General features: G+C 41.6%; 1 protein-coding gene across 1 annotated transcript in view; it reads left to right on the top strand.

Moving 5' to 3' along the window:
- Positions 1–1579: 1579 nt before the first annotated feature.
- The window catches only part of adam19a (ADAM metallopeptidase domain 19a), a 166011-nt gene continuing 141519 nt past the window's right edge, over positions 1580–26071 (top strand). The window contains exons 1-2 of the mRNA XM_076725023.1: positions 1580–1768; positions 23841–23920. Coding sequence (XP_076581138.1) covers positions 1639–1768; positions 23841–23920 — 210 coding nt within the window. The 5' untranslated portion in view covers positions 1580–1638. The remainder of the gene's footprint in view (positions 1769–23840; positions 23921–26071) is intronic.

The following is a 26071-nucleotide window of genomic DNA, read 5'->3' as shown; positions in this document are numbered from 1 at the left end:
CCAAGAGCCGTCAAGTTATACGCTGTGAGATTATCACCGGATGATAGTTGAGTTTGGCTTCAAAATAAAAGTCTAAAATGACGTAAAAAGGGGTGGCACACACAAGTCAGATAACGTGTATGCAGGCCCACACTTAGTGAAATCATTATAAATTACATCAGACACTCGCTAGTAAGTTGACAGTAAAGCATGTTAATATTGCAGTTGAAGGTATTTGAGTGCCTGTCCAGTTTCTTTTGCTGAGGAGCTGCAGCTGTGGCATGCAGCAATCTGCAGCAGCAGGTGTGGCAGCTGCATGTTATCAGGCTGATTAGCTGGCTGATAATTAGGCCCGGAAATAGGTGTTTACACTCTTGAGCTTTGCAGTGAGGTTACAAGAATACACGGCGGAAAGACATACAGGTGCAGGTTAAACTGCATTTTTTTCTGACATGGAAAGTGTGGACATTTTATCCTTTTACCAGTCAAGAAAAATAGAATGGGGAAAATACAGTATAAATTCTGAACAGTGTAAAAATGGAGTGGAAAATTAGACAATTTGACCTGAAAAATGTCAGTCCAATCATTTCCACTCAGCTTTTACCTCAGATTTTGCTGAGAGAAAATGTAATCTTCAATATTTGGCTGCTGAAATTCAAGGGCACTGTTTAATGTCAATGGTACATTTACAGTCTCTTGGGTGTGTTTTTGTAATCGGTTGTATTCCACACAGAGCTGAGCTTTTGAATTCACTGAGTCACATTTCAGATGTCCCTTAACAATACCCAGATACTTATATCCAGTAAGTATCTGCATTTGAATACCCAGATACTTATTGGAGTCCTTCAAATGTGTGTGATCTTGTTATTATAATAGGCAAATACAGTTCAAGAGGACAGACAGACGGACCTGAAATGATAGCTTTGGTCTGCTAATGTGGTGCACGTGCAGTTCTTTGTAGGAAGCTGTGATATCTGAGCTTTGAGAGTTTGTTTAGCACTTTCAGCAACAGGCAACCTAGATGTATGCACGGTTGTTATATCACAGGAAAGTTACTGGTGCCGCCATGTGAAGAGAATCCACCTTCAGTAATACATAATGAAATGCATACATTTTCATAGTAAACTGTTTTTGCAGATGGGATACAAGATGTCGGGATACAAGATGTCAGCATACTGAACTGACAGGAACTGAGCAGGAAGTGACACAAAACTGGAGCTGATGCACATCAGTTACACTGTGACTTTAGGAGTGGTTCTGCTAATTGACGTTGACAAAGAGGAGGTAAAATGTTTTTCCAAATATGAGTATTTTATGTTTCCTGTGGTGTACCTAGAGCACCATGGCCTCTCAACAGGCTCATGTCCACAGCACACTCTTCTGCATGAACTTTCTTGGAATTATGCCGGCCAGTTAAAATTGGTCTCAATGTGTAAGCAGCTCAAGGTAGATTTTGAGGTTTCTTAATAAAGAAATCTTTTATGATGTTTTTTCTCCCGAGATTGCCGTTTGTTCATTGCGGTTTTATTTTGATGAGTCACACAGGAAGTGCTGTATTTTACTGCCTTGTGTTTGATGCTCAGCGGAGTCAGAAAGAGAGGCAGAGTTGAACAACGGCGAGGAAAGGGAGGACGGTCGGCGGCACCGAGGGCCACAGGGATGTACAGTAAACACAGGCAGAAAAATGCCCAAATATTACCGGCAAAATGTGGACGTTTGCTCGTTTTTCTTTCTTTTCTGCTGCTGAACGGCACACTGGAACGAGCCAGCGGAAACACTGGAGAACAAGGTAAAGAGGAGAGCGGACGTGCTGTAAAACTTCTTTTAGCATCTACCAGTTGCGTGTTGAAGCATAGAAGCTCAGCAGATAAACACGTATGACAGCTTTAAAGTGTGTCTTTCAGGGACACGGGTTTCAAATGAAGCAGGAAAGGTTTGGTGTCACAGCGCTGAAACTTTTCTAAGAGTAATTTGCCCTCAAACGAAGAAAAAGGCTGCGTAAACCAAAACCCATTTAAAAACCTGACAATTTAATACCGCGTTTCTTATCGGGCCAATGCGCGAGCCACACATCACCCTCTAGATGTAAATTAAATAGTAAATAGCATAGATTTATTTTTCGTTTTGCCATAAGCTGCATCCAAAACACAAATCCACCCATCCATCCATGACACTGTGATAACATTTCGACTTATATCTCCGGGTCTGTGGGTACTCCTACAACTCCCCCCTCATCAGATTGAAAGGTGTCGGGCTTTCGGGGGAATAAGAGCAAACTACTGGAAAAGTTAATCTGACTGAGTTGCGGCTTTAATGCCGAAGTTAACGGAGGACGTTAGTTATTCTAAAAACAAGGACTAATCTATTTTCTAAGACGCTTATATTTCAGTGTATCCAAAGCAACTTTAAATTCAAAGAGTTTTCAAACTTGTTTCGGGTGAGTGTGTCTGATCCAAGCCCGGATCGTGGCGAGCGCCTTCCCCTGAACCACATTTTTTTTTTTTTTTTTTTTTAAAAAGACTCATTTTTCAGTTTTTACACTTTCGTATCGTGGACGATCAAAGTTGTAAAAATGTATTTAACTCAATAGTTACTTGTGTATATATGTTATATATATTTGTTCAGTCAGAGTCCAGACTCAGCTCCGTCCTCTGTGTGTTGTCCATAAAAGGCAGTTTAAAGAAACAGAGCGGTACAGCAGCACACACTTCACACACACATGTCACAGAAAGTCTGCTTTTTATGGGCTATGAATGAAACCACCACGGCAGACATTCCTGATTGAACTGTCTGTTCCATCCCGGCTGTGAAGGCTCTGTCCTGGTGGCACAGTGTGTTGGACGTGACACGAAATGAACGTGTTCAGCAGCTTCCTGCTCTGAGCCAGATAAAGGTCAGCTCGTGTGATAGGAGCCGGTCCGAGGATGCACCACCCCGTCCAGTCATGTGGACTCATCCACGCCAGGGCGAAGTTAGACTCCAACAATACCCTCATTGAAAAAGATGTTCCAAGTTAATGTAGTTTGCAAACCATGTGTGTGTGTGTGTCTGGTTTTGGTGTGGTTTCTGGTGTTCAGACCTGGACTGGCTGCTGGGAGCAGTGGGACAATTCAAGCTGATTTCTGCCTTCAGTGTCAGGCCAGCTGTCGTGCATTTGGAGGCTGAAGTTAGTGACAGCGTTGCACTGGACTTCCACTGTTTGTAATATGACTTAATATGAGCACACACTGTCTTATATCTGTATGATGATTCGATCCTTTGAGGTGTACCCTGTTAATTTAATAAATTACAGTGAGTCAGTACAGCCAGACTAGCAGATAAGATGCAAAATTTATGATCTAACATTTCAAAAATCATTTAAGCAAATAGCAGATAATTGTGCTGCAGTCAGCATCTAATCATGTCGTGGATGAAGCCAGTTCAGGGAATTTGATGTAACACGCACTCATACGCCTCCATATGCAGCTCGGTCACACCGGGGGGGAAAGTGGTCCGCTGTCAGTCAGGGCAGCGCCTCCATGTTTACAACGCCTGACCATAAATGAACGTACATTTTTCATATTTTTCCACCAGAATATTTGACTCTGGCACATACAGCCACAAAGTCTTCAACTGGCTTACAGGTTATGATCTGTCAGTGTGGTTGCACTTCTGAGAGTTTGTTGAAGTGATGAGCTCTTGCTAGCAGACTGCTTTTCCCTCTCAGAGACCTCTTCAGCATGACTCTGTGTGTGTGTGTGTGTGTGTGTGTGTGTGCGCGCGCGAATGCTTGACACCAAAACACAGCAGTATTCTTCTTTTCTGTCTGTTTGGCTTAGGTGTTGTGAGAAAATGTTTATCATGGCAGGCGTCTGCTTCGTCCCACAATGCAAAGCGCTGCTCTTTCATCACGAAAAGTCACTTCTGAGAATTTCTGATGGGAGAAATCAACTCTGTAGGTTTAGAAATTGGCACTTTAACGAAAAAACCGATGATGAACTGAAACGTTTTTGGAGTTGAGCAGCTCCATGAGCAGCTAGTGGCGAGGAAGCAGTTAATTTGTGCTACTTGTTATGTTTGATATAACACCACATGTCCCACATTTGTTTCCCGTTGCTGGAAGCAGGCAGCCGGTCCAACAGAAGAGGATTGTGCCACTTTTCCTCTCTGCTCCCCGACCAGTCTGTCGCCCTCCTCCCGTTATGTTTTAACCATATTGTGTCATTTTTTTTGTGTTGATCTGTTACTTGTATCAGCATTTTCTTCTGCAGCACGGTGCCAGCCCGTACTGCGCCAGTTAATTGGCCGCAGATCATAACTGGCCAAAAAACACTAACTAGAACAGCGATAACTGCCTGTTGGTCTGTTCCAACTGCCCGCTTTAAAATACCCTCCAAAAAAAACAATGTGGACATCAGCAAAGTAGTGATTGTGTGCCATTAAAACTGGGAGCTGATTCGCAGCAGTCAGCAGAACCACAGCCATCAACCATCACATCATCCATCTGCCATCAACAGTTCATCCCTGAACGCAGCCTGTGATTATCTGAAGTCAAGAGAATCAGCTGCCACAGTGAAAACCACACGGCGCTGTCAAGGTACCTCGACTCAGTCATCAGCAGCGTGGTAACATCTAATAACTAGTGTGCACTCATTGCTACAGAATGTTTAAAGACAACACCAGTATTGATATATGAAGTCCCATCTACAACTGGCAACATTATGATTTTCAGATGCAGTTAATGTTTTTGCCCACTTGGGGGCAGCAGAACAAGCTGAAAACACGACAGATTTATTACTGTCCATCCAGCAGACATCGTTAGCATTCGTTCAGAGTTGTGTTTGTGTGATTAATGTAAGCACAGCATTCACTCTCCTTTTAGCTCTGCTTTGGTCTCCACCAACTCCTGAGGAAAATATTCTGTTTACGCTCTTCACCAGCGACCCTTTAACTGTCTGCCTGCTGTTTGAATTGTGCCTGGATTTGGTGATTTGTGTACCATTATTCATCTCCGTAGATGCACTGTTTTCTGTATTTACCGTGCATCCTTTTGTACAAATATACAATGTTAATACGCACATATCTTGGTAATTTAATCTTGAATATATGCATTGTCAAGCTTAATGCTTGTAATGGGAAAGGTAGGCTTCCCATTTGTGTTCAGCTCATCAGTGCTGAATGTAGTATGCACATCCATTAAAAAATGATTATTCAGTATCATTGCCCTTCTGTGCAGCTTTCTGTACGCTCCCCTGAGCACAGCCTTTTTTTTTTTTTTACCAATGGCAGATAGTCGGGTAATCCAAGATGAAAACATTTTTATCTGCATCATGATATTTGATTTGACTAACCATGCTCACGCATCTCATTCTCGTTCTTCGCTGTGGCAAGCAGCAACTCGAAGAAGCATGTGTCATAATATATAGAAGCTGACATCAGCTGTGGCGGATAATGAGCTTTTAGGACCTGTTATCTGGAGAGCCTGCCTTGTTTATCTGTATTAAGATAAGAAATGGTCCCATATTTAGATTTTTAAGCCTGCTGCCCTGAGGTAATTATTGAATTACATTGTTCCGACATATCAAACATTGTTTTCTTGTAATCGCTTCTTAAATGCCTCAGTGTTCATTATTTTGATGTAGTTGTGGTCTGTCCAAGTCATTTGTGTCTGCTTTGGGAGAAAGATGTGGCTAGAAGAGATGAGCGCAGAAATAAAGGACTGTAAAGGAGGGAATCTCACAGCTTCACTGATATTAAAGGACAGCATTTGATTTCTTAAGATGAGATATGTTAGAGGTGACCACAGCAGCTTTTCACCTTGGACAAATATTATGTTTGTTTGTGAAAAAAGAACTAAAGCACCAAAAAAACAGGGTTTCTAGGTAAAATTAGAGAAGTAAGCTGTGCTCACTACATGTTATCTTATTTTGAAATGCCTATGTGTAGATTATGTAGCATATTTCACATTTTTTTTGGGTGGCTTAAGTTTGTAAAGCAGTTCTGTAGGACATTGGGGCTGCATATGTGTTGTTTTCAGCCCATTATCTGTGCATTGCTTCCTGCTGTACTGTCTTTTTGATAGTAAAGTTTAGATAATTTAAGACAAACCCTTAGAGAAGCACCATCTAATTCTGCAGTCCTCTTTAGCTCTGAGCGTTTTAGTGCTTTTCAACCCCATCATTTTGGTTTTTGACCTTCCACGTGGGTTGTTTTGTCCAGGCCTTGACCGCATGTGCACGGATATCTTGCATAACATTTTGCTCTGTGTTTAGGCCTCTTGTTGACGCACCAACAGCATTTTGGGCCACTGAAAGGGAGATTTGTGCGCATGCCCATTGTTGCTTTGTGAAATGAGCATGCATCTGAAACAACCACAGTGGTGGACCAGTGGTTAGTTTAGGCCTAGTTAGCAATACTAGGTCATAGAAATTATTGCCGTCAAGAGCTGCTGTGACTAAAATGCTTTGAAAAACACTTTTTTGTCCAACCTCTCTCTCACTCCTATCCCTTTTCTGTGAATTAAATTTTTATTATAATTGAGTTTATTTCGACCAAACCAGAGTTGGTTGGTGGTAGTTGTTGGAACAGTGTGAGGGTTGGTATTTTGTTTTTGTCAAGTTTGAATGAGGTGTGTCTGGTGGCTTTGGCGAGAGTCATACAGTGGCTGTCTCTGGTTGAATAAAGAGGATGCTAATCTTTAATGAAAGGTGTCTCTGTAGGGATCCTTTCTGTAATATTGTAATAATATAACAACAATCCGAGCCTGTCAGTGGCAATACTGGACCAATCTGAAAAACGTTTGTCCCCATTCATTCGTTAGATACAAAAACATGTGAGAATAGAGTCCATAAATATAAACTTATATTTTTCCCATTTGTTCAGGACATTAAAATCTTCCAGGTAATGAATAACTGTGTGCTCCTCAATGCAAAATTACCTGGTTAGTAACCAGTTAATGGCTGTTGGAAAGCAAAATTAAAAAAACATACCTGCATGAGAGACTGACCAGCACTGATCAGTAGTCCAGTCATGCAGATACTATATTATGTGGACACATTTGCACAGATAGCTAAGAGAAAAATGGAGTCAAGGACTCTTAAAAACATCACAGTTCAGTCTGGTTCTCCCCACTAATAGGCTTTAACTAATGCATTTTAAAATCGAAACTGATATCATCTCCATTTCTTTTGTCAATACACCGCTTCTTTGTGCATTTTGTGTCTCGGTCAAGCGCACGCTGACTCCTCATCCCGCAGATTGTCCTTCCCTTTTGTGATGTTTTACACTATCTCTAGCCTCAAGGGAAATACATTACATCTCAGTGGATACCGTGTTGTACCTTAGCAGAACTGACAAGAGTTTTAATTCACTTGGAGTGCTTATATTGGCCCAGTTAGACAAATATGTGGGTGGGGTTTGCTATGTAGACATCTTTCAGTTGAGTTCATTTTGAGCGGCATTCTCAACCAGTCACAGATGTGTTTGAAAGGATTTTAGATTCCTACAATTCCAGTGACATCCTGACAACTTCAGGGAGGGTTCATTCTTTTATCAGTAAATGATACCAAATGCTCCTTATCGTGATGTGATGTGATGTAGTGCTCCATAGAGTTAAAAGCTCAAATCTGATTTTGTGACATCATAAACCCAGTGTCATAACCTTTCAGATGAGTTGGCTGATTGATGGTGCTGCCTCACGGTCCTGATGATGCCAGCTACAGTCACAAGTTGGGTTAATATGTAGGTTTGTGTGAGTTCTTACTCTGCAGCTCAATGGATTGTTACCTCTCTCCATGCAGCTTCTTGTTATTAACATGCCCTGCACCCTCCCTGGTTTCTCTCCTTGTCAGTTTTCTCACACTCTCTCAATTTCAGACATGTCATCAATAGGTTAAAAAAGCCCTCAAAACTCCTAACGCACATTTGCTCTGCCGGGATTCAAATAAACTGTGCTCAGCAGTTTTGCCTGCAACACGGCCCATTTACCAGGCACTGAGAGCAGCCTGCCCGGAGTCTGTGCTCCATATGCTTTTGCAATGCAAGGCCTGTTCACTGAGCCTAGAGGAAACTGTAAGCAATGATTTGAGAGCTCTTGAAAATGTGGGCTGTTTCTTCTGGGGGGTAGGGATGGGGTGGGGGTTCTGCTGAGCAGTCGGCAGAACTGTTCGGCATCCAAACAGGCGAACTTTCGTTAGTGACACGTTCCCCGACAATGCCCGGCTCACCTATTCACACCACCTCATTTTCTAACTGCAAACACCAGGCTGGCGTGATGGAGAGGTTGCACCCTTGAAGAATATTTTGTTTGAAATCTAACAGGATTGCGTGGTTGTTATTCGTAACGCCCACAGAAATCCTGTGCAGGGTCCTCTCTGGTCTGCTGTGTGGGCTTCTTTTTAGTCATTATTCATTTTCCAAGTGTTATGTTTATGCTTTGCAGGTCTGTGGTGTGTAGGTGAGGGGCTGCCAGAGAGCGCTGTGTTTGTGAGAGCTTCCAGTTCCAGTCTAATGCTATCAGTCTCCATGCCAGGATGGAGTGTAATGTAGTTCTACAACATATGAAGTTTGTAACCCCTTTTATGATGAACTGAGAAAAGAGCCCCTCCTCCACAACAGATAGATGAATTGCCTCTTCTCTGAGGGCAAGTGTCAGACGCTATTAAGATTATTGCATAACATAAAGGAGAACGTCGATACTGTTCAGTTTTATATCACTATCAAGTATACATTTCTCTAAATGTTTGCTCAAGGAATATCAATATCAAACATTTTTTCTTCTACCATTACTTGTAGCAACGTATTTCTGCACGTCAGCCTGCACGTTAACTAATCTACACTCTATATGGCAGCATGTGGTGTTGAGGTTTTACAACTGACAGGTTAGTGGGAGGCATGTGCTGTGCTGGTAGTTTATTGGTTATTGGGACTAAACTAATGGAGTAAACATCAGCCGTTGGTCATTTGGAATCCTCTTTGTGTTTTACTTCTACAGCCCGTTCAAAACAACTGTTGGGCCCGTAGCTTGGCATCTGGTATCTGCTTGCAGCTTTGTCAATATCGTCGACCTGCAAAGCCGGAGAGCAGTTCCAGATGCAGCAGTTCCAGACCCACAGTTTTACCTGAAGGAATTCCATTGCAGCTTGTTTCGTGGCTGACGGGGGCTGCGCTCTTGTTACTGAAAGAAGTTGAAAAATTGTTGTCTACATTTGTCACTTGGACACAGTAAACATGGGAAAATGGGGTCCATAGTTAGATAATATTGACTGGAATTTGCCTTGTTTGTCCGGGACATTAAAATGTTCAAGGTTGATTGAAAATGAAATGTAGGTCAAGATGATATGAATGAATAATTCAGCAACATGGTAGAGGACTTTATTTTATTTATTTATTTTGTAATGTGTAGATATGTAGATCTTTTAAATGACATGTTTATGTTGAAATAATATACAAGTAGTATATCTCTGTGGTTTGAGTAATCAAACGTAATTTTCGGCTGATTTCGACCACCTTACTCCAAATTGAGGTGTGCCCACTGCCATCTACTGAAGGTAAAAAATGATTATTAAACATTTTCCTACATTAAAGATAGCAAAACTCCACAAACCCTGCAAATGCTTTTGCTATTTCAGTCCTTGACAGGAAATTAAAGTGAAAACATGCTAAAACGACTGGTGTGAAATAGGTGTTCAGAGCGCGTTTGAATGGCTGCTATGTTGAATCACTTGGTGATGAAGACGAGCAGAATCCACCCTTATTTATATGTAAAAGCCACAGCTTTTCAGGAATTGCAGGCATAATTTGTGGCGTATCATTGGATCTGGTAATTATTCTGTCTCATATACACTCTAACGGCGGCTCTCATTCTGCCAGGTGTGAGGAAAGGTGATGGGAGACTCTAACAATCAGATAGGCAACTGCTTTCCCCTTGGAGAGCACTCAGACTGATAAGTCCCACTGCTTCTGTTCTGTGGAAAAACTAGGAAAGAAGAGTGAGTATGAAGGGAAGGAAACTCCCTCACTGTGCGCCTCATTAAGACTCGGTCGAGCTCAGGAATACTTGAACTGAGAGGGAGAGAGCGATAAGAGGGGAAGAGATGAAGTCTGCAGGGATTTAGGATATAGGAAATATAAGAGTAAGCTGTTTATAGGGGTATTGGGTTGCAATGGCATGGCACTCCAACACTATGTGGAGAGCGCTAGTTCATCACTGCCAGGTCCTACTGCTTGTATCTGTCACATGGCCCCATGTTTTTTTTTAATCAACCCATTGTCCTTTGATTTGGGTCAAACCCGCTTTTGCAGTTGTTATTTTACTGCATTCACACATATTTCAAAGTCCTGCTCTGTCTTAAACCACTGTGTTCTTCTGTCATTATTTTTTCATTCTCCAAAGGTTTAAGTCCACAGCTAGCTCTGTTTGGGATGTCCTGATTGCATGAGAGACAGTCCCAGTTACTACCCATTGACCAACTACTGAGGCCTCATCCTTGAAGTTTTTTCTTGTGCAAAACTGAAAGAACCTTTTTGAAAACACCTCAGATGAAGCATAAATATCACCTTTGTTTATTTTTGAGTGCAGCTGGAATCGTTTCATTGCTGACCGTTAAAATCCTACAGGGAAAACAAACAGAATTCGGCACAGCTTTCGCTTCATGCAAACTTTATGGAGAACAATGAGGACAAAACAGCATCACCGATCGATTGAAACCGAATATTTTCTGGTCTTGCTCAGCTAAAAAACATTTGTTGGTGAGTGCTGAATTCCAACTTGAAGCATTTCGACTACGTTTAAATGTTGGATCGAATCTCCTTCATCAATGTCCCCTCTGTCTTTGCAACTGTGTCATTCATCTCTCATTGCCCACCTACCTCCACACAGAGCCCACCACAAAAGCTGTTGTGGCGTGTACAAACCATTGGAAACAATCGGTTTCGGAGTGCAGTGGTGCCATCGTCGCATTGTGTCTGAAAGGGTCTACATGGCATAAAGGCCCTATGACCGAGGGGGATGCAGGTGTCAGTGTGTGTTGTTTAGTCTAGTCCAGACATATTTTTTAGGTTTGTTAAAGGCCCAGGAACATTATATAGTGTTCTTGTGTTCTGTCAGCTTTTAAAAAGCATTCTTGTTCTTACTGAGGTGTAGTCATTTAAAGGGAGTCAGTCAGTAACTAAATGCTGCCTGTCCATGTTTGGAGTGGTTTGGACTCAAGGGGGCCAGCCAATAGATGACAACCTGGTGACCTTGGAGGTCAAGAGTGGTATATGGTAACAAACGGATGTATTTTGGTCCTAGGCAACAGACAGATTTATAGACAAGCATTTAAACTGTATTCTATCTCACACTGGACGACAATGTCAAGTCCTGAGAACTTGTTGAGATATGTGCACTTTTATTTTGTGTTGAGCCTTTTTGGGAAGACCTAACAAATGCTCCTTGCGGGAGTCTAAAGTTAAGTGTGGACAAAAGATCCAGTAGTACAAGGACTGAGATTTTGCCTGAATATAGACAAATATTATTCAGAACCTGAATGATGTCTCAGTATTGTTCTCATTTATCCAGATATTAAGCCAAATAATCCTGTAATCATTTCCTCAGTAGCTGTTCTTTATCTGAATCATCATATGAATGACTTTTCGATATCTTGCCTTTAAGTACTCATACACAATGATGATGTATAATTCATGATGATAATTCAAATGCAAGGTTTTGATCAGTGGTAACAGAATCCACTAAAAGCAAAGTATGGAAACTCATAAATATCTATATCTATATCTATATCAAAATATTTTCCAGCGTCAACAATGAAGACACACATACAGGGTGTTACACAACAAAGTTATGAAAGACTTGGACTGTTGCTGATTGGTTACGACAAGAGAGTTCGATGACTGGCTCTTGCTGCGACTGTTGTCATTCCACCAGCCCTTTGGCTCACCCTTCAGAAGACAGAGATCACAAAAATGAGTTCCTACTTTGTGCAGGATCTTTCTTTAATGAGGCTGTTCGCTGTATTAGAAGTAAGTGTCCTCAATGGCCAGTGAAAAGGAAGCAGCTACTCTGGCAAACACGGCCAACCTTCAGTGCTGGTTTGCACTGCAGGAGTTTGGAATACAGTTGATCAAGTTTCTCAGTGTTCAATCTCAGTTTGGGGGAAATTGACACCCCTTCCCGTCTCTCCATCTAACTTTGTCTGTTGCCGTCTTACAAACTTTCCACCATCATCCCCAGTTTCAGGAAAAGTCCCCAAAGTGGGTTACAGCAAGAAAACAAAAAAAGGGAAGAATAAGTATTATCCATTCACATTGAGTCTGGCACTGGATGGCAGAGAATGCGTACACTGTGCCATCTCAGTTCTCTGTGGTTACGCACTGGGCATTTACCCCCAGGGGAAAGAAGAAAAAGAAAGGATTCAACACTTCAGTGGGACTGGGCGTGCATGATATGAACCAGGAGAGCAGCAGCAATGCAAACAGTCCAGAGCTGTCATTACAGGCAGTGTCTGTTGTCAGTGACAGCACAAGGATAGATGCTAATAGTCCAAACAGAGGTGGGTTTGAATCCGATAACATAAAGCTGCTGATTGCCCCCCTCCATTGAAATTACCCACTTTATCTCTTCCCGTTTTTGTCTCCCGAGAGAGTCCTCTCCACTCCCTTTACAAAGTGAATCCATACAGTCATTTCTCAAGAAGATAAAGTATTTGCAGTGTATTATTCCTTCTTTCTCTGCCCACCCCTCTTCCCCATTCTCCCTCTCTCTATCTTTCAGCCACTGGAGTAGCTGTCAGATATAGATCATGCCTCTCATTGTTTTTCCCCAGCACCCTGCAGTGATAGCGCGGCGGGCGAGTGCGCGAGTGCCGGGTATGAGTGTGAATCCTCTGGCTTTCTCTCTTGATGTCGGCTGAGATTCCCTCAGGGTTCACAGAGGAAAAGAGAGTGAATAAAAAAAATGAGTGTGAGAGGTGTGTGTATGAGGCATGGAGAAGGACAGGACATTAGTACTTGAATAGATACACAAGGGGATTGCTCCGCAATCCCCATAGAATGAACTGTGAGGACTGTACTTTGGCATGTACCTTGGTGAAGATATAAAAACTCACAAGTAGATTAACATGTTAACCTTTCTAATTGCGCCATCCTTTCACAAAAAAACAACAATGTAGCACTGCCACACACATCTCCTAACACTTGCATGTTTACAGCTTGATAAAGCCTGTAGGATGAAACAACCTATACTTTGAAACCAGCCTCCGGGCAGTTTTTACATTTACCTTCTATGACTGCTAAGGATCAAAAACAGTGTCAGTGTCTGACACATGTCAAAGCACCCAAACCCATTTGCTTCTATTTAAGCCTGCACACCAGCAACAACTTATTGATGTATCTTTTATAATTTTTGTTCCATGTGGAAAATGCTTTTGCACCATTAGGCAGAAAGGCTGAATGGCAGCACCGTATCCAGCTTGCTTTATACATCTGAATACACATCTGTTTCCCAGCAGTGACATCAGTAAACACCTCTGAAAAGCTGTAACTTAATTTCTGGTTATGCTCCCTTTGCTTCCTAGCTTTGCACATCCTGCCTACTATACCTTGACTCGTTCTTAAGGCAATGTCAGACACAACATGATGGGTTCAGTGGTTCTTTGGCAAGCATGCAATCTAGTTGAACTTTGGGCGCAAGCTTGCCGGTCTGTCCATGCCGCTTTGCTTGATGCAAACCACTGGAAACAATGGGTTTCGGAGTGCAGTGGTGCTGTTGTAACGTTGTGTTTGAACGGGCCTACGTGGCATAAAGGCTCTATGACCTCGGGGGATGCAAGTGTCAGTGTGTGTCACAGTCCAGTTTTACTACAGTCCAGACATATATTTTCAGTTTGTTTAATGCCCAGAGACATTATTTAGACAGTGTTCTGTCAGTTTAGAAAAAGCATTCTGGTTATGAGGTGAGGTATAGTCAAACAGTTCAACTGTATTACAACATCACATGTGAACAAGGTCCTTTCGAAGTAAGCGAAAAGAAGTTTTGGGTTTTGGTGTCTTCCTCTGAGATCTGAGCCTCAACCCCTCAAAGATAAGGTTAATGAAATTTCTTTTTCCAAAAGCAAGTTGACATTTTTTTTTTTACGAGTCTTCCAGAGAAACAAGGAAACAGTTTTTGAAAAGAGATGCTGCTGTTTGATTTTTTTTTTCTTTTTTTTTTTTGTAATTTTTCAATGCCACAATTGAAATTGCAGTGCAGGCACATCTTACAGACGAATGCAGTATCTAAAAAGTATATCTTTGTGTAATTTTGTGACATGATGTGTCACTGCCAAACTGATGTGCCTGCTGACTTTGAATGTGAGAGAAAAGTTACAGACTTTTATGTGCTCCAGCCATGCCTGGTCACATCTGGTGTTGTGAGGCTGTCAGAGCACAGCGCTCTGTCAGCCCATGTCATGCTTCCTAAAACTAGCTGCTGTCATGCAGTTTTGTTCTGGAGCATTTTAATAGCGGAGAGTTTTGCGTGCCTGATTTTGTTGACTTGCTCAGTTTTTCTGAGCTATAGCAGCTTATATATGATCGGGACTCTGTTCTGGGTGTTTTAGCTTGAAAATGAACTGGATTGTCTATGCCGATCCTGTGCCCGACCTCCTGCCCGGTTCGATCTGTTCTGTACAGCTTGACGCAGCTTCTGTTAAAAACACACTGGCGCACATTTTCAGTGGAGCTTCTGGGACGCCTCTGAGACCTGCTGTGGCGTTTCTGGCGACATCAAAAGCATTGCCTGGAATGGCAGTGATCAGCTCTGCCGCACGCGTTGCAGCTGGAATGCGATGCAGCCGATACGTGACACAGCTGTGCTTGGTGGAATCCAAGTTAAGTTCTACAATAAAGCACAATTCATTTGTTCCTTGCAGTATTCATACGCAATGGCATGTGGCTATTACTGACCAGCACTTAACATATTTTTAGCAAATGAAGAATTCCTTAGAATAACCTGGCAGGCAAAACACCAGCCAGCAAAACAACGTGAAAGCCTGTCTATAGAAATAATCTCTGCTGTGCTTTGGCCTTTATTTTACATATTTGCTGCTTTTCTCATATGTTCCACTCCAATTACCTACCGTTATCTATATGTCTGCTGCTGCAATTATCCACTTTGCTCATGTGGACTTTCATCTAATTTACAGGAACTTCTCCTCCATGAAGCTAAAAACTGTGCATCATGTAGTATGCTCCAGTGCAGAAATCACATAAACACCTTGTGTCTTCTTATGCAGACAAAAGACAAAACACATTAGCTCCAAGTGATTCATTATTAAAAAACGACAACATTTAAATCATCTCATATAGTTGATAGGATGAAAGTAGTATACAGAAAGTTAATGCCATATGAACAAAGGCCATGCTGTGTCGTATTACAACAATGACGGACTTCCCCTGAATTTGCTTCATTTCATTATAATTGTATTCATGATTTTTAATGGAGAGATATTTCGGCACAGTTGGAACAAATAGCCTGATGCAGAGGAAGATTGCCATTTTAGATTGCATCGTTTTTTTTTAAATAGTTCAATGCCCAAAGATGCAGGGACGTCTGGAACAGACAGCATGGTGGCATGACCTTAAAAGTCCTGGTCTGGCTTTGAAGCTTTGCATTTACATAGTATGCACCCCAGTTCAGTAAGCCAGACGGATGTCTTAAAGCTTAACTGAGTTATTCTTTAGTTAAGAAACCACAGAGGGACAGGTTTAAAACAGAATTGTAAAAAGAGGCCAACAAATACAGAATTTTTTAGACTGATACGTATCAGCTTGTATTAATTTTTAGCATAGCTTTAATACATGTTTTTGAAGAATGTGACTAAGATGCAGTATGTACTGAGCTGTTGAAGAATAATATTGAGCGTCCTCTCTGGTGGACAAACTGTCATGTCTGAATAATCATATCTTTGATGTTTCCGTACTGTATTTTTTTATTTATTCATTTTGTTTAACATGCTGATGTATAGTATATGTATACCGCCAATTCCAGTTTATCTGTCTTGGCTTTTAAGTCTGTAGTACAGGTCAAATCTCAAACACTGAATCCTAGAATCCCCATACTGAAACTGCAAATAGGGTCTTTTTTTAAGGTCAGTGCTTGTCAGATCGTTGAACGGCATCTGAAACCTCCTGACAATTTTTGTTATTATCTGAAACTGACAGGGTCCACCCAGCTTTTGCCTTCGGAAACTTTTGAAAGACACATCGAACAAACCAGTTGCCTTCAAGCATACCGTGGCCTTGAGATATTTTCTGTCTTGTAAATGCCCACATCTTTTTGGGCTTTCTGTCAAAAAGTTGTCATCTCCAAGCCCAGGCTGAGATGTTATTATACCTGACTTGACAAAGTTCCTCCAGAGCCACAGAAAACATTACACAACTGTTTTCAGAACTCTCAGTGACTAGTAAACTTCCTTTGACAAAAATTGGTCAAGTGCTTCATGTTTCTAGAATTAGTGATGCCACTTACAGAAAGTCACAGCACAAAACAGGAAGTCCGGGGACAAATACGTCACAGCTCTGCATGCTGTTCGCTTGAAAGGTGATCGCAAGGAAGCAGAATGCAGAAACACCACCACGGTATGTGCTTTGTAGTAAGAAGGAGAAGGAGAAGTTAGAGGAGCTGGCAGTATCATGATGGAGGTGGAGAAATAACTGAGTTTATTTCTCAGTTTAAGTTCAGAATGGGTGTAATATGGCAAAGACATCCCCCCCTAATCAGTAGCACTCGCTTTAATGACTCCCCAAAGTCCAGTGTGAATTATATCATGCAGTACAATTTGTCGGAGCCTTCTGGTTTTGTCAATGTTTTGCCATTAGACTGTTCAGAGCATGCTTCACAATAAATGTGGATTTTAAACCTAGCAAAGTGGGCTGCTGTTCTTTAGGGAATATGAGAGGCTGAGCTTCACCTCTTAACCCTTTTCCATCATAAGATGTTCAGTTTATGGTGGTACCAACTTGTAGAAGAGCTGAAAAACTCAGTGTATAGAGTATAACACCTTCTTAAACATAAATTGATTTTCTTTGGACCCAGGGGCAGCCGTTTTGGAAGATATGCTGAACTGCCTCTCTCAAACTTTGTCCAACTCATCATTCTCCCTCTGCCTCAGAGTTGTTGTAGAGGTCAGAATTCTGTGAAACTTTGAAACTACTCGGTGGCCTGCAGCCTCCGCTTTTCCACACAAGCAGACGTAAAACTATCCAGCACTACTAACAGAGCTGTAATAGGAGACAAGACGGAGAGGAGGGTGAGGAACAAGACATGAAAGGAAGCATTTAAAAGATCATTTACCATAGAAAGCTCTATCTCTGTCTCTGACTGTGAACGGATGCCCCGAGGTTGGCGTTTGAGCAGGCGGATAAGACGGTGTATCCAATGAGCTCTTTGCTAAACTGGGGAATGAGGTTTAGGATCTTGGTTAGAGGAGCGGCCCATCTCATCCTTTTTGCCTTTCCTTATCCTCTTTCGTCCACCCATCCATCCATCCATCCATCCATCCATCTGCCCATCCATCCACCACCGCTTTATTCTTCCCCTGCAGAATGAGGGAGATCGGCTTACCCAGCACACATGTACCACCTGACAGATACACTCACACACACTATCGCACAAAGTGATTTTGTAATTGAAAAGCTCGGAGAGACTCTGTGGAAGTGCTGGAGCCACGAGAAGTCAAGCAAAGAACAGCAGTGATTTGTTGACTTGGAGGTTTGGTATCACATCTGCCTGGTGTTTATTAAGCGCCCCAAAGCCTCGTCAAGCCACAGTCGATCATTCAGGGGGAGTGGCGTGATGGAGAGCCTCATCCCTTCCAACCTCTAATGCCTCTGCTGAAGCTATTAGCCAGCCTTAATGTTTCCTGCAGAGAGGATACCATAATGACAGAGCAGACCAGTGTGTCATTTGTTGATTTTGGCAGAGAATGAATATTGAATACAGATGTTCATGTTTTCTGGGTCACATCTCGGGCACTACCCCAAACACTCTCCTGACCCTATTTTCAAATAGGGAGCTAAAGATGAAGTGAGAGGTGAAATGTGCCGAAGCCCAGAAAGCTTGGAAATGTCAAAAGCTGCAAGATCCTCGTTTGGAGTTGGATTTACACAGCCTAGGCGACAGATCCTGTAACTACAGGTGGAAAGCAAATTAGTGCAACAGCCACTGCATGGGCCCAACATAGACCACTGTATCTGAACAAAGCTCCCTTTTTTTCTAGTCTCAGATCAATGCCATATCTATGCATTTGGAGTACTTTTATAAGCTAAGTGAACACTGCAATAACCATTATTTTCCATATAAGCTCAAGTGGAACGAGTGGGCATTCTTGTTCACCAAGCTATATGCAGCGGTGGGGGCTTGGGGAGCACTGCATTGTGGGAGGAGAGTGGAGCTCCACTGAAGCTTAAGAGCATTTACAAATGTTGAATTTCCATTAAATTGGAACACACATCTGTATCGGCTACGCAAGCAAGGTGTAGGCGGTGTGACCTACAATTTATATCACAGTATTTATTATTATTATATTTTTTTACACTGATGGTGATATTATATCACAGAATAAATGGATATGATTCTACCTATTTTCACTCGCTTAAAATTGAACAAATGAATTAAAAAATGGATGGTGGCTCCAAATAAGAATGAGGTGTAAGCAAGTCAGTGCATCGGTGATCAATAAAACTGTCAGTCAAAAAGATAAGGCAGACAAAAAATGATGGGTTCAAGTGCAGTAGTAAGATGTGTGTGTGTGTGCTTGCTCCTGTGCTTGCATGGGTTTGCTCAATTTAGACTCAATTGCAACTGGTATCTCAAACTTTTCATTGCGCCAATACAGCTGTGATACGTCTCTGTCCCTGGCACCAGTTCGTAGTCTAGCAGCAGCATTCTGCACCAGCTGCAAGCGAGGCAAGGATGATTAAAGAGCGTTGCAGTAATCTAGCTGAGAGTAAATGAAGGCATTTGTGACAATCATCAGGTCATTTAATGAGACGAAAAGTGAGTGAGTTTTTGGCAATATTTCCGAGCTGGCTCAAAGATAATACCAAGACTAATGCCTGGTGCACACTAGAGGATTTTTGAAATCTTAAGTGATTTTGAAAACGTGGGAAACCACAGATGTAACCAACACATTACACAGATTTTTTTTAGATTTTATTCCTTTGAACACACACGCCAGGCGATTCAGTTGAGACACAGGACCACACACTTTCTGTTTATTCTGAACTATTTCAGAGGGGTAATTCAGAACTTCAGAAAAAAACAAACATGGAGGCGGACTGTCATCAGCCAGTTGCACTTGTGTGTGCTTTGTTTTACACTTAAACACAGAAGAGAAAAAAACACTGGACAAAATCATGGCTGAGGAGACAGAAGCAGCATGGCTTGTGCATTTTGAGCTGGAGGCGAGTTGGAAATAAAGCTTTACCGTTAACATTTGGTTGGTGATGCTTCATGGTTAGCTGGCTCTCATTGGCTATTGTGGGTTGATGCTCTCCGAATCCAGGTCATGTACAATAATTTATCACGATTCTACAGCTAAAATAAATAATGATAATAAAGAGATAAAAAGACAACCCGTGTTAATAACAACAGCACTGTTGTTGCGTTTTTTTCCCGTTTGTCTTGTGCAATATTGTCTTTGGTGGCAAAAAGCACAGAAACCGATATCCAGATCTAGATGCAGAACAGCTTCTACTGAATGAGCAGTTATCAGGCGGTGTCCAATCTTTGTGACAGCGTCAACACCTTCTGTAGGGGCCTTCTAGTTGTTTACCAGTGGAAGGATTCTGTCGTGAAGCAATAGTAGAACTTGTTGACTTTGCATTAACAGCAGCAGTTTGTGGCAGTAGTAGCAATAACCCAACAAAGGACTTGATCACAGCCTTGCACAGTAAAGGAGAGCCAGGTACCAGGGAGGCATCCATCTGTAAAAGAGGAAAGGTGGGGTAAAACGAAACTGTGATTTCTGCTTTCCACTGGGGATATGAAACTGCTCAAAGCTCCTGAAGGCATAGTTAGGCTTTTGAAAACGGCTGCATCTTTCTAGCTGCTTCTCTTTTTTTCTTGAAATACAAATGGCCACAGCTTGCCACACCATGGACACCGAGTGTACTACCTTAGCAGAGGGCATAAAACGATCCAGAGTACACGATCTACATCTCAGACACCCACTTCTTTCCATTCTGCTCGACTCATTATTTTGCTTGCCCCTTTTCTGAAATCCTCAAATGTCACAGAAATGTTTCCCTCTCCATGTCTGTAGCAATTTCAGCCCAAGTGCTGCTGGCATTTTATGGATTCCCTTCAGTGGTGTCAGCGATTAATGGTGACCTTTGCTTGGAGGGTAAAGGATTTGATCTTCCCCATCCTGAAGAAAGTAGGCTATCAGCATTTGATTTCAAGAGTCAAATTCACGTCGGGTTGCTTTTTTGATATGGAGCTCACGTCACAGCGTACTCGATGGCTTTCTATGCTTGCTTTGTGGAAGTGTTATTTAGCCCATGCAGACTGCACAATACACAAAGCACACTTGACGGTGGGAGAGCCTAATGGATTACTGTACAGAGAGAGTGACGTGTCCCTTTCAGGGCCCGCTGGGAATTCAGTGCTTTTTAGGAGCATATGTGACAAGAACATGGCAGAGGCCTGTAGTGACCGGTGAGGGGCCCTTGCTGGGATACATCATTAAAGCAGTGTGATGGACTTTCTCAGTGGGGTCTTAGCCCACTTGGATGCTAGCTTAAAGGATAAATGGCTGATATAGTTTGGTTTTGTGTTCTCAGATTTGGCACCATTGACGCTCAGGGCCACTGAAAAACAGTTGTAATGCCAATGGAAAAGGAGTTCTTCAGCATTTATTTAAACTGAATCAGACTCAGTTGTATCCACTAATGAACATATTTAACAATCGGTATTGGTGCTGTGTCGGCTAAAATAAAGCTGATCCAAATCCGATCCTTTCTTTAGTGAACTCTGCTGTGTTTCGTCCAGCTCTCCTGGTATGTGAATATGAAAAATGATGATGATGAGTGTGTCCACACACAGATGCTAGGCAAAATAGCCATATTTGCTAAACTACAACACTAATTTTCATCTCATTAGCAATGAGTAATGTGGAAACCATTCAGCTGGCAGCTTCTCATTTCAGTGTTAATTCTGTAAGAAACCTGATAACAGAGCAAAATTCAACTTGTTCGATTAAAGTACTCTCTTCAAGCTGTTGCTGTGCTAAGAAGAGGAAACATCACTGTAACATCACTGCACAACCCTGAACGTGTCTACAGTGTTTCTGTAGTTTCACCAACTCCAGCAGAGTGAGACCTCTTCTCCCCAGCTGATTGCATCACATCGGTTTCAGGAGCCACGTTCTCCTAATTAAACTTTCATCCTTATTGTATCGCTAAGTTAAGCTTATTTACTCAATGGTTTTGAATCAGTATTTAGATAAAGCTTGTGAAAAAGAGCAGTTGTCAGATTTAATAGTTGTGGCTGTTATTTCAGTGTGAAAGATAAATTTAGTCAACATTTAAGTAAAGTCCAATCAAATCAAAGTATTAAGAGGCTCTGCTCTGGAGGGTAAATCAGGGTAAAGACATCCGCAGCTGTAAACAAGCTAATAGTTAAGAACATAACTGAAAGAACTTGCTATGTTTTTCAGCTCAATGCTACCAAAACGTTGTGTGCATTTTTTTTTTTGCCAACAAAGAAAGATATTTAAAGATTAACAGACACTGCAAAAGAACCCACATTTAATGATGTTGAAGGTTTTATAATAATAAAGAAACCCTGTGGACTCCTGTCTTAAGTTTGCTCCCCTATGCCGGGTGATCACATGTCTGAACGACATATTCTTTGCGCATACAGAATAATGTACCTCTGGACACATAATCACTTCTTCCATCATGTTCTTGACGGGAGTACCTGAGACACATTATGGTACCTGAGACATAATGTATCTCAGGTACCCGACAGCCTGAGCTGCACTGCTCATTTTACCATTAGTGTCATGAAGAGTAAAGATCATTTTCATGTTTCTGTGTTTGGCTCCTCATTAGCTGCTTCGGGTGAGTTGATTGGGTCCTTTGGGAAATCCAAAAGTTAGAGATGGGAGGAAGCATTGTTACAGAGGCAAATAATTCACACTCACAATACACATGCACCACTGCCCTCGTGCTGACGGCTTAATAACCGTGTTTGTATACGTAGCTGATCATCTCTTCACTGGCTTTGGGAAAGGAAACTCAGTTTGTCCTTCTCATTTCTCATACAGTCCTTGTTGCTTCCTGGTTTAAAAACCTTCTCTGAAGTTCATTTGGTGAACATGGAATGGGAGTTCGTTACAGAACCTTGTCTTGCTCTCTTTCTTTGTGCTTGCAGTGTGTGTTAATTTGATTCAGATGCTTGGTAAACCACAGACTGAGGTCTTTGTAAGTCTAGTACACCCCACCCTTACATTGCGTCTTGTTCTGTCTCTTTGTCGAGATGATAATCTGCTAAATGTTCCCCAGAGTTGAAATGAAAGTTCTAAAAAGCACTTTGTCTGTTCTGTTCATTGCTATTCTGTTAAAATAAAACGGCGATGTTCCAATGCTATCTGTGATGGAATGTATAGCCGGCCTGAGCCGACGTGTATAAATCACTCTCTTTTTAAATTCAGCATCCTGAGAAGTGTTTTTGTCAATTTGAAGTGAGCTCATGATTCATCTGAGCTAATCTAGTCATCCTGTTGAGATCCTTGCTTGGTGAAAATGAGAGCCGTTATTCCACGGAACTGCACCGGTGCATTGACTTGAATCGAGCCAGAGAGACAAATGCTGAAACAGAAGCAGACAAAATAGTTTTCCAGTGATTGTGGCATATTTATTTTCAGTTTTTAATTAGCATTTATGAAGATAGATTGTTGGTGGTGGGCCATTGTTGTGCGTAGGCATGAGAAATCTGACTTGAATTATATGTTTTTCTGCACTTGCAACAACCGAGCTGGACTCTGTCAGCAGGAGCCACTTGTAAAAAATAGTGTCCACATAAAGAACAAGTGTGCACATGTGAAGTACTCAAACATATTTCAAACATACTGCAGATCATGGAACCCTGGCTTTTCTAAATGGGCAGACCCTCGTATAAAAGAGCTATAAAAGAATAATAATATGACGGAGATGAAAAATTAAAGAAGAGAGATAGAATTACACTTCAGAATCACAGATTCAGATTTATTTTCACAGTCCGCACATCTGTAAAATTCCAGTCAAAGGCATTTTCTTCAACTTAAAGTGGCTGTAATGGATATGTTTCTAATAGCAATTTATCAAATGGCAACATGAAAACAGTTCAACGGTGTGAAAGGCGTTGCTTATAATGATGAATATGCTGTATGGAGAATTGCTATGTAAATGTGCCGCTCTGCTGGGCTTCACAGGGCTTTATAGTGAATTTCAGCTCATTGTTTAGCTGTCCCCCACACAGCTTCACTGTTTTGGTTTGCTCTCATAGCGTGCTTTGCAGCCATAGCAGGTGGATTTGGATGGACACTGTCAAATGCATTGGCTTCCCCTGGAAAAAAATCCAAACAACTGCCTGAAACACCATGTTTATTACTATTTTCACATCAACACGCTTTATAAGTGTATGGGTGGCCGTGACGTTATTATAACGTTGATTGCTTTTTCGTCATTGACCTGGGGACGTTACTCTGTGTAGGAAGTTGACCCTGTTGATTTCACAGCTCTTTCTAACCTCTTACGTGTAAACATTTCCCATCTGCATTGACCTGCATCACATGTAATGTCACACTCTGTGTACACACACCTACATCCAGTTTATCTCCCTCCTGCTTTGTGTCCTCCAGGGCTGCGGGGGAGAAGGACGGTGACGGCGCAGTGGCTTTCTCAAGGCCGAACCAAGAGGGAGGCATGGACGTCGACACAGGTCAGATATCTCATCAACCTTTCTCTGATATTTGTTTCGCTGACACTGACCCTGTCACATCAAAAGCAACTAAACACTTTGACTTCCTTTGGCCATCGGTTCAACTGTTTATGATTAGACCGATTATATCTGGCTGGTGACAAGAGAAAGGTCTGAAGTCTGCTCGTGGCTCCAAGAGCTTGCAGTGCTTATTACATCTAGCAAGATTAAAATGTTCAAAGTAATGTACGAAGCCAGCAACACGCAGTCATTTTTCATATTGCTACAGCCTCACTGGTGATGACACCTAAAAGTAAAAGTTGTGGTAAGGCCATGACGGCATAAAGATCCTAAGGGTTCATCCATACTCTAAAAGATGTCTAAACATGTGGCTACATAATGACACAGATTTCTAATGACATCATCTCTCAGAACTTCTGTGGCCTTGGTAGCTTACAAATTTAAGCATCACAAATGACCTTAGCTGCAAGGTGCTTTTGGGGGTGGGGGTTTATGGATGAATGAAGATGGTCTTCTGGTTCTCTACGTGTATCCTGAGGGCACGCTTGACTCTGTGGTGTGATTATAGATATGGACCCTTTTTACTACCCTCATTTTCAGTCCACAAAACACCCTCCTCACTGGTTCGTATCCAGTTTCGGGTGCACGCATTAATACTGCGCTTTACATACACATGCACAGAGGTGGGAGCAAGCATATTAAAGACTATGTGCCCTTTAGAAAAATGATGAGGAGGAAAGGAGTTGCTCAAAAGAACAGTCAAAAGAACAAATAGTTTTAACTTAGCCCAGCATATTCAATAAAGATTAACTGCAGGACATTTACAATAGGGGGCTTAGTTGTAAAACTGGAAATGGGCTAGTTAGAATAGCATGGTGTTCTTTCTTAAGCCTGAAAATGTAGCACAGTCCTGACAGTGATGTGACATCATGGGGATCCTGATAGGGAGCACACAATAACTCAGACATGTCTGATAGCCAGCGAACAGTTTGATTGAATGTTGATGAATGTTGCCAATGAAAAGCTTTAGGAAACACAAAAACAGCACTGATGGCTAGAGGGAAAAAAAACAGAGGTTGCATTGTACAGGCAGTAAAATGCAAGCAATGAAGGATTTGCATCATTGAGATTGCAGGTTTGAATGAAAAAACTGATTGGAAAACATGGCTGGTGAAAGGAAACCAGTTGCACTCCACTCTGCTGTCCAGAGACCTCTCTGAATAGAGCAAGCTTCTCCTTACTAATTCTTGAATTCCCAACTATCTATATCTAATAAAGAGATAAAATGGCAAATAAATGAATAAAACGGCCAAATTCTGATTTAAACCATAAAGTATCTGATCAAAGAATTAGTAAACAAGATTTCAATTGATGTCATCTTTCCAATATGTACATATTTTGGTTGGTACCAAAGAAGTATTGAGGTTTGATACCCATCCCTAGTCAAAATAAAGAATACAACCAGTCAATTCTTTAAGTACCCATACTGCAGCTGCACCCAGTACAAATTTAATAGTAGTAGTAGTAGTAGTAGTAGTAGTAGTAATAATACTACTCGATCAATTGATTAAGTGTTGCGGCTCTAAAATCCAGCCATAGAGCTCTATGGTTCATCTCTATTCATCTCTATGGTCATTTGATTTACAAGTCTAACCTGCGTCTTTGTCAACCAACTGTCCAAACCCAAAGATATTCAGTTTATAAAGATATAAAAGCTGGAAATCCTCACATTTGAGAAGGTGGAACCAGCAGATCTTCCAGGATCAGCTATTGTTTACTGTACCCACTGCAGCTGGATGCACATGCAGTTTTACGGTGCAATAGATGATTATAGAAGACATTTTGTATATGTTCACTTCTGATTTAACTTATATGTTAGGGCTTTCGATAATAGATTAAACTTGGAGTTTATATTAAACCTCTCTATTTGTCTGTTCTGTTTTAACTTTGTGAAGCAGATTCACTGTGTCCCCAGAACCCATCAAAGAAGTACGCTGAAGTGAAACTAATACATTAAGATCCAGTTTCTGAAAAACTGCAGTGACTTTTAGGGCCACACTTAAGTTAATGAATCCTTGGTTTGGATCAAAGTATTTGGAAATATTTTTTTTTTCCAATTTAATTTGATTTCATAATTGCTGTCCTGACACA

This window comes from Chaetodon auriga, chromosome 24 (genome assembly GCF_051107435.1).
Source record: "Chaetodon auriga isolate fChaAug3 chromosome 24, fChaAug3.hap1, whole genome shotgun sequence".
Classification (NCBI taxonomy): Eukaryota; Metazoa; Chordata; class Actinopteri; order Chaetodontiformes; family Chaetodontidae; genus Chaetodon; species Chaetodon auriga.
This window is presented reverse-complemented; position numbering and strand designations above follow the sequence as displayed.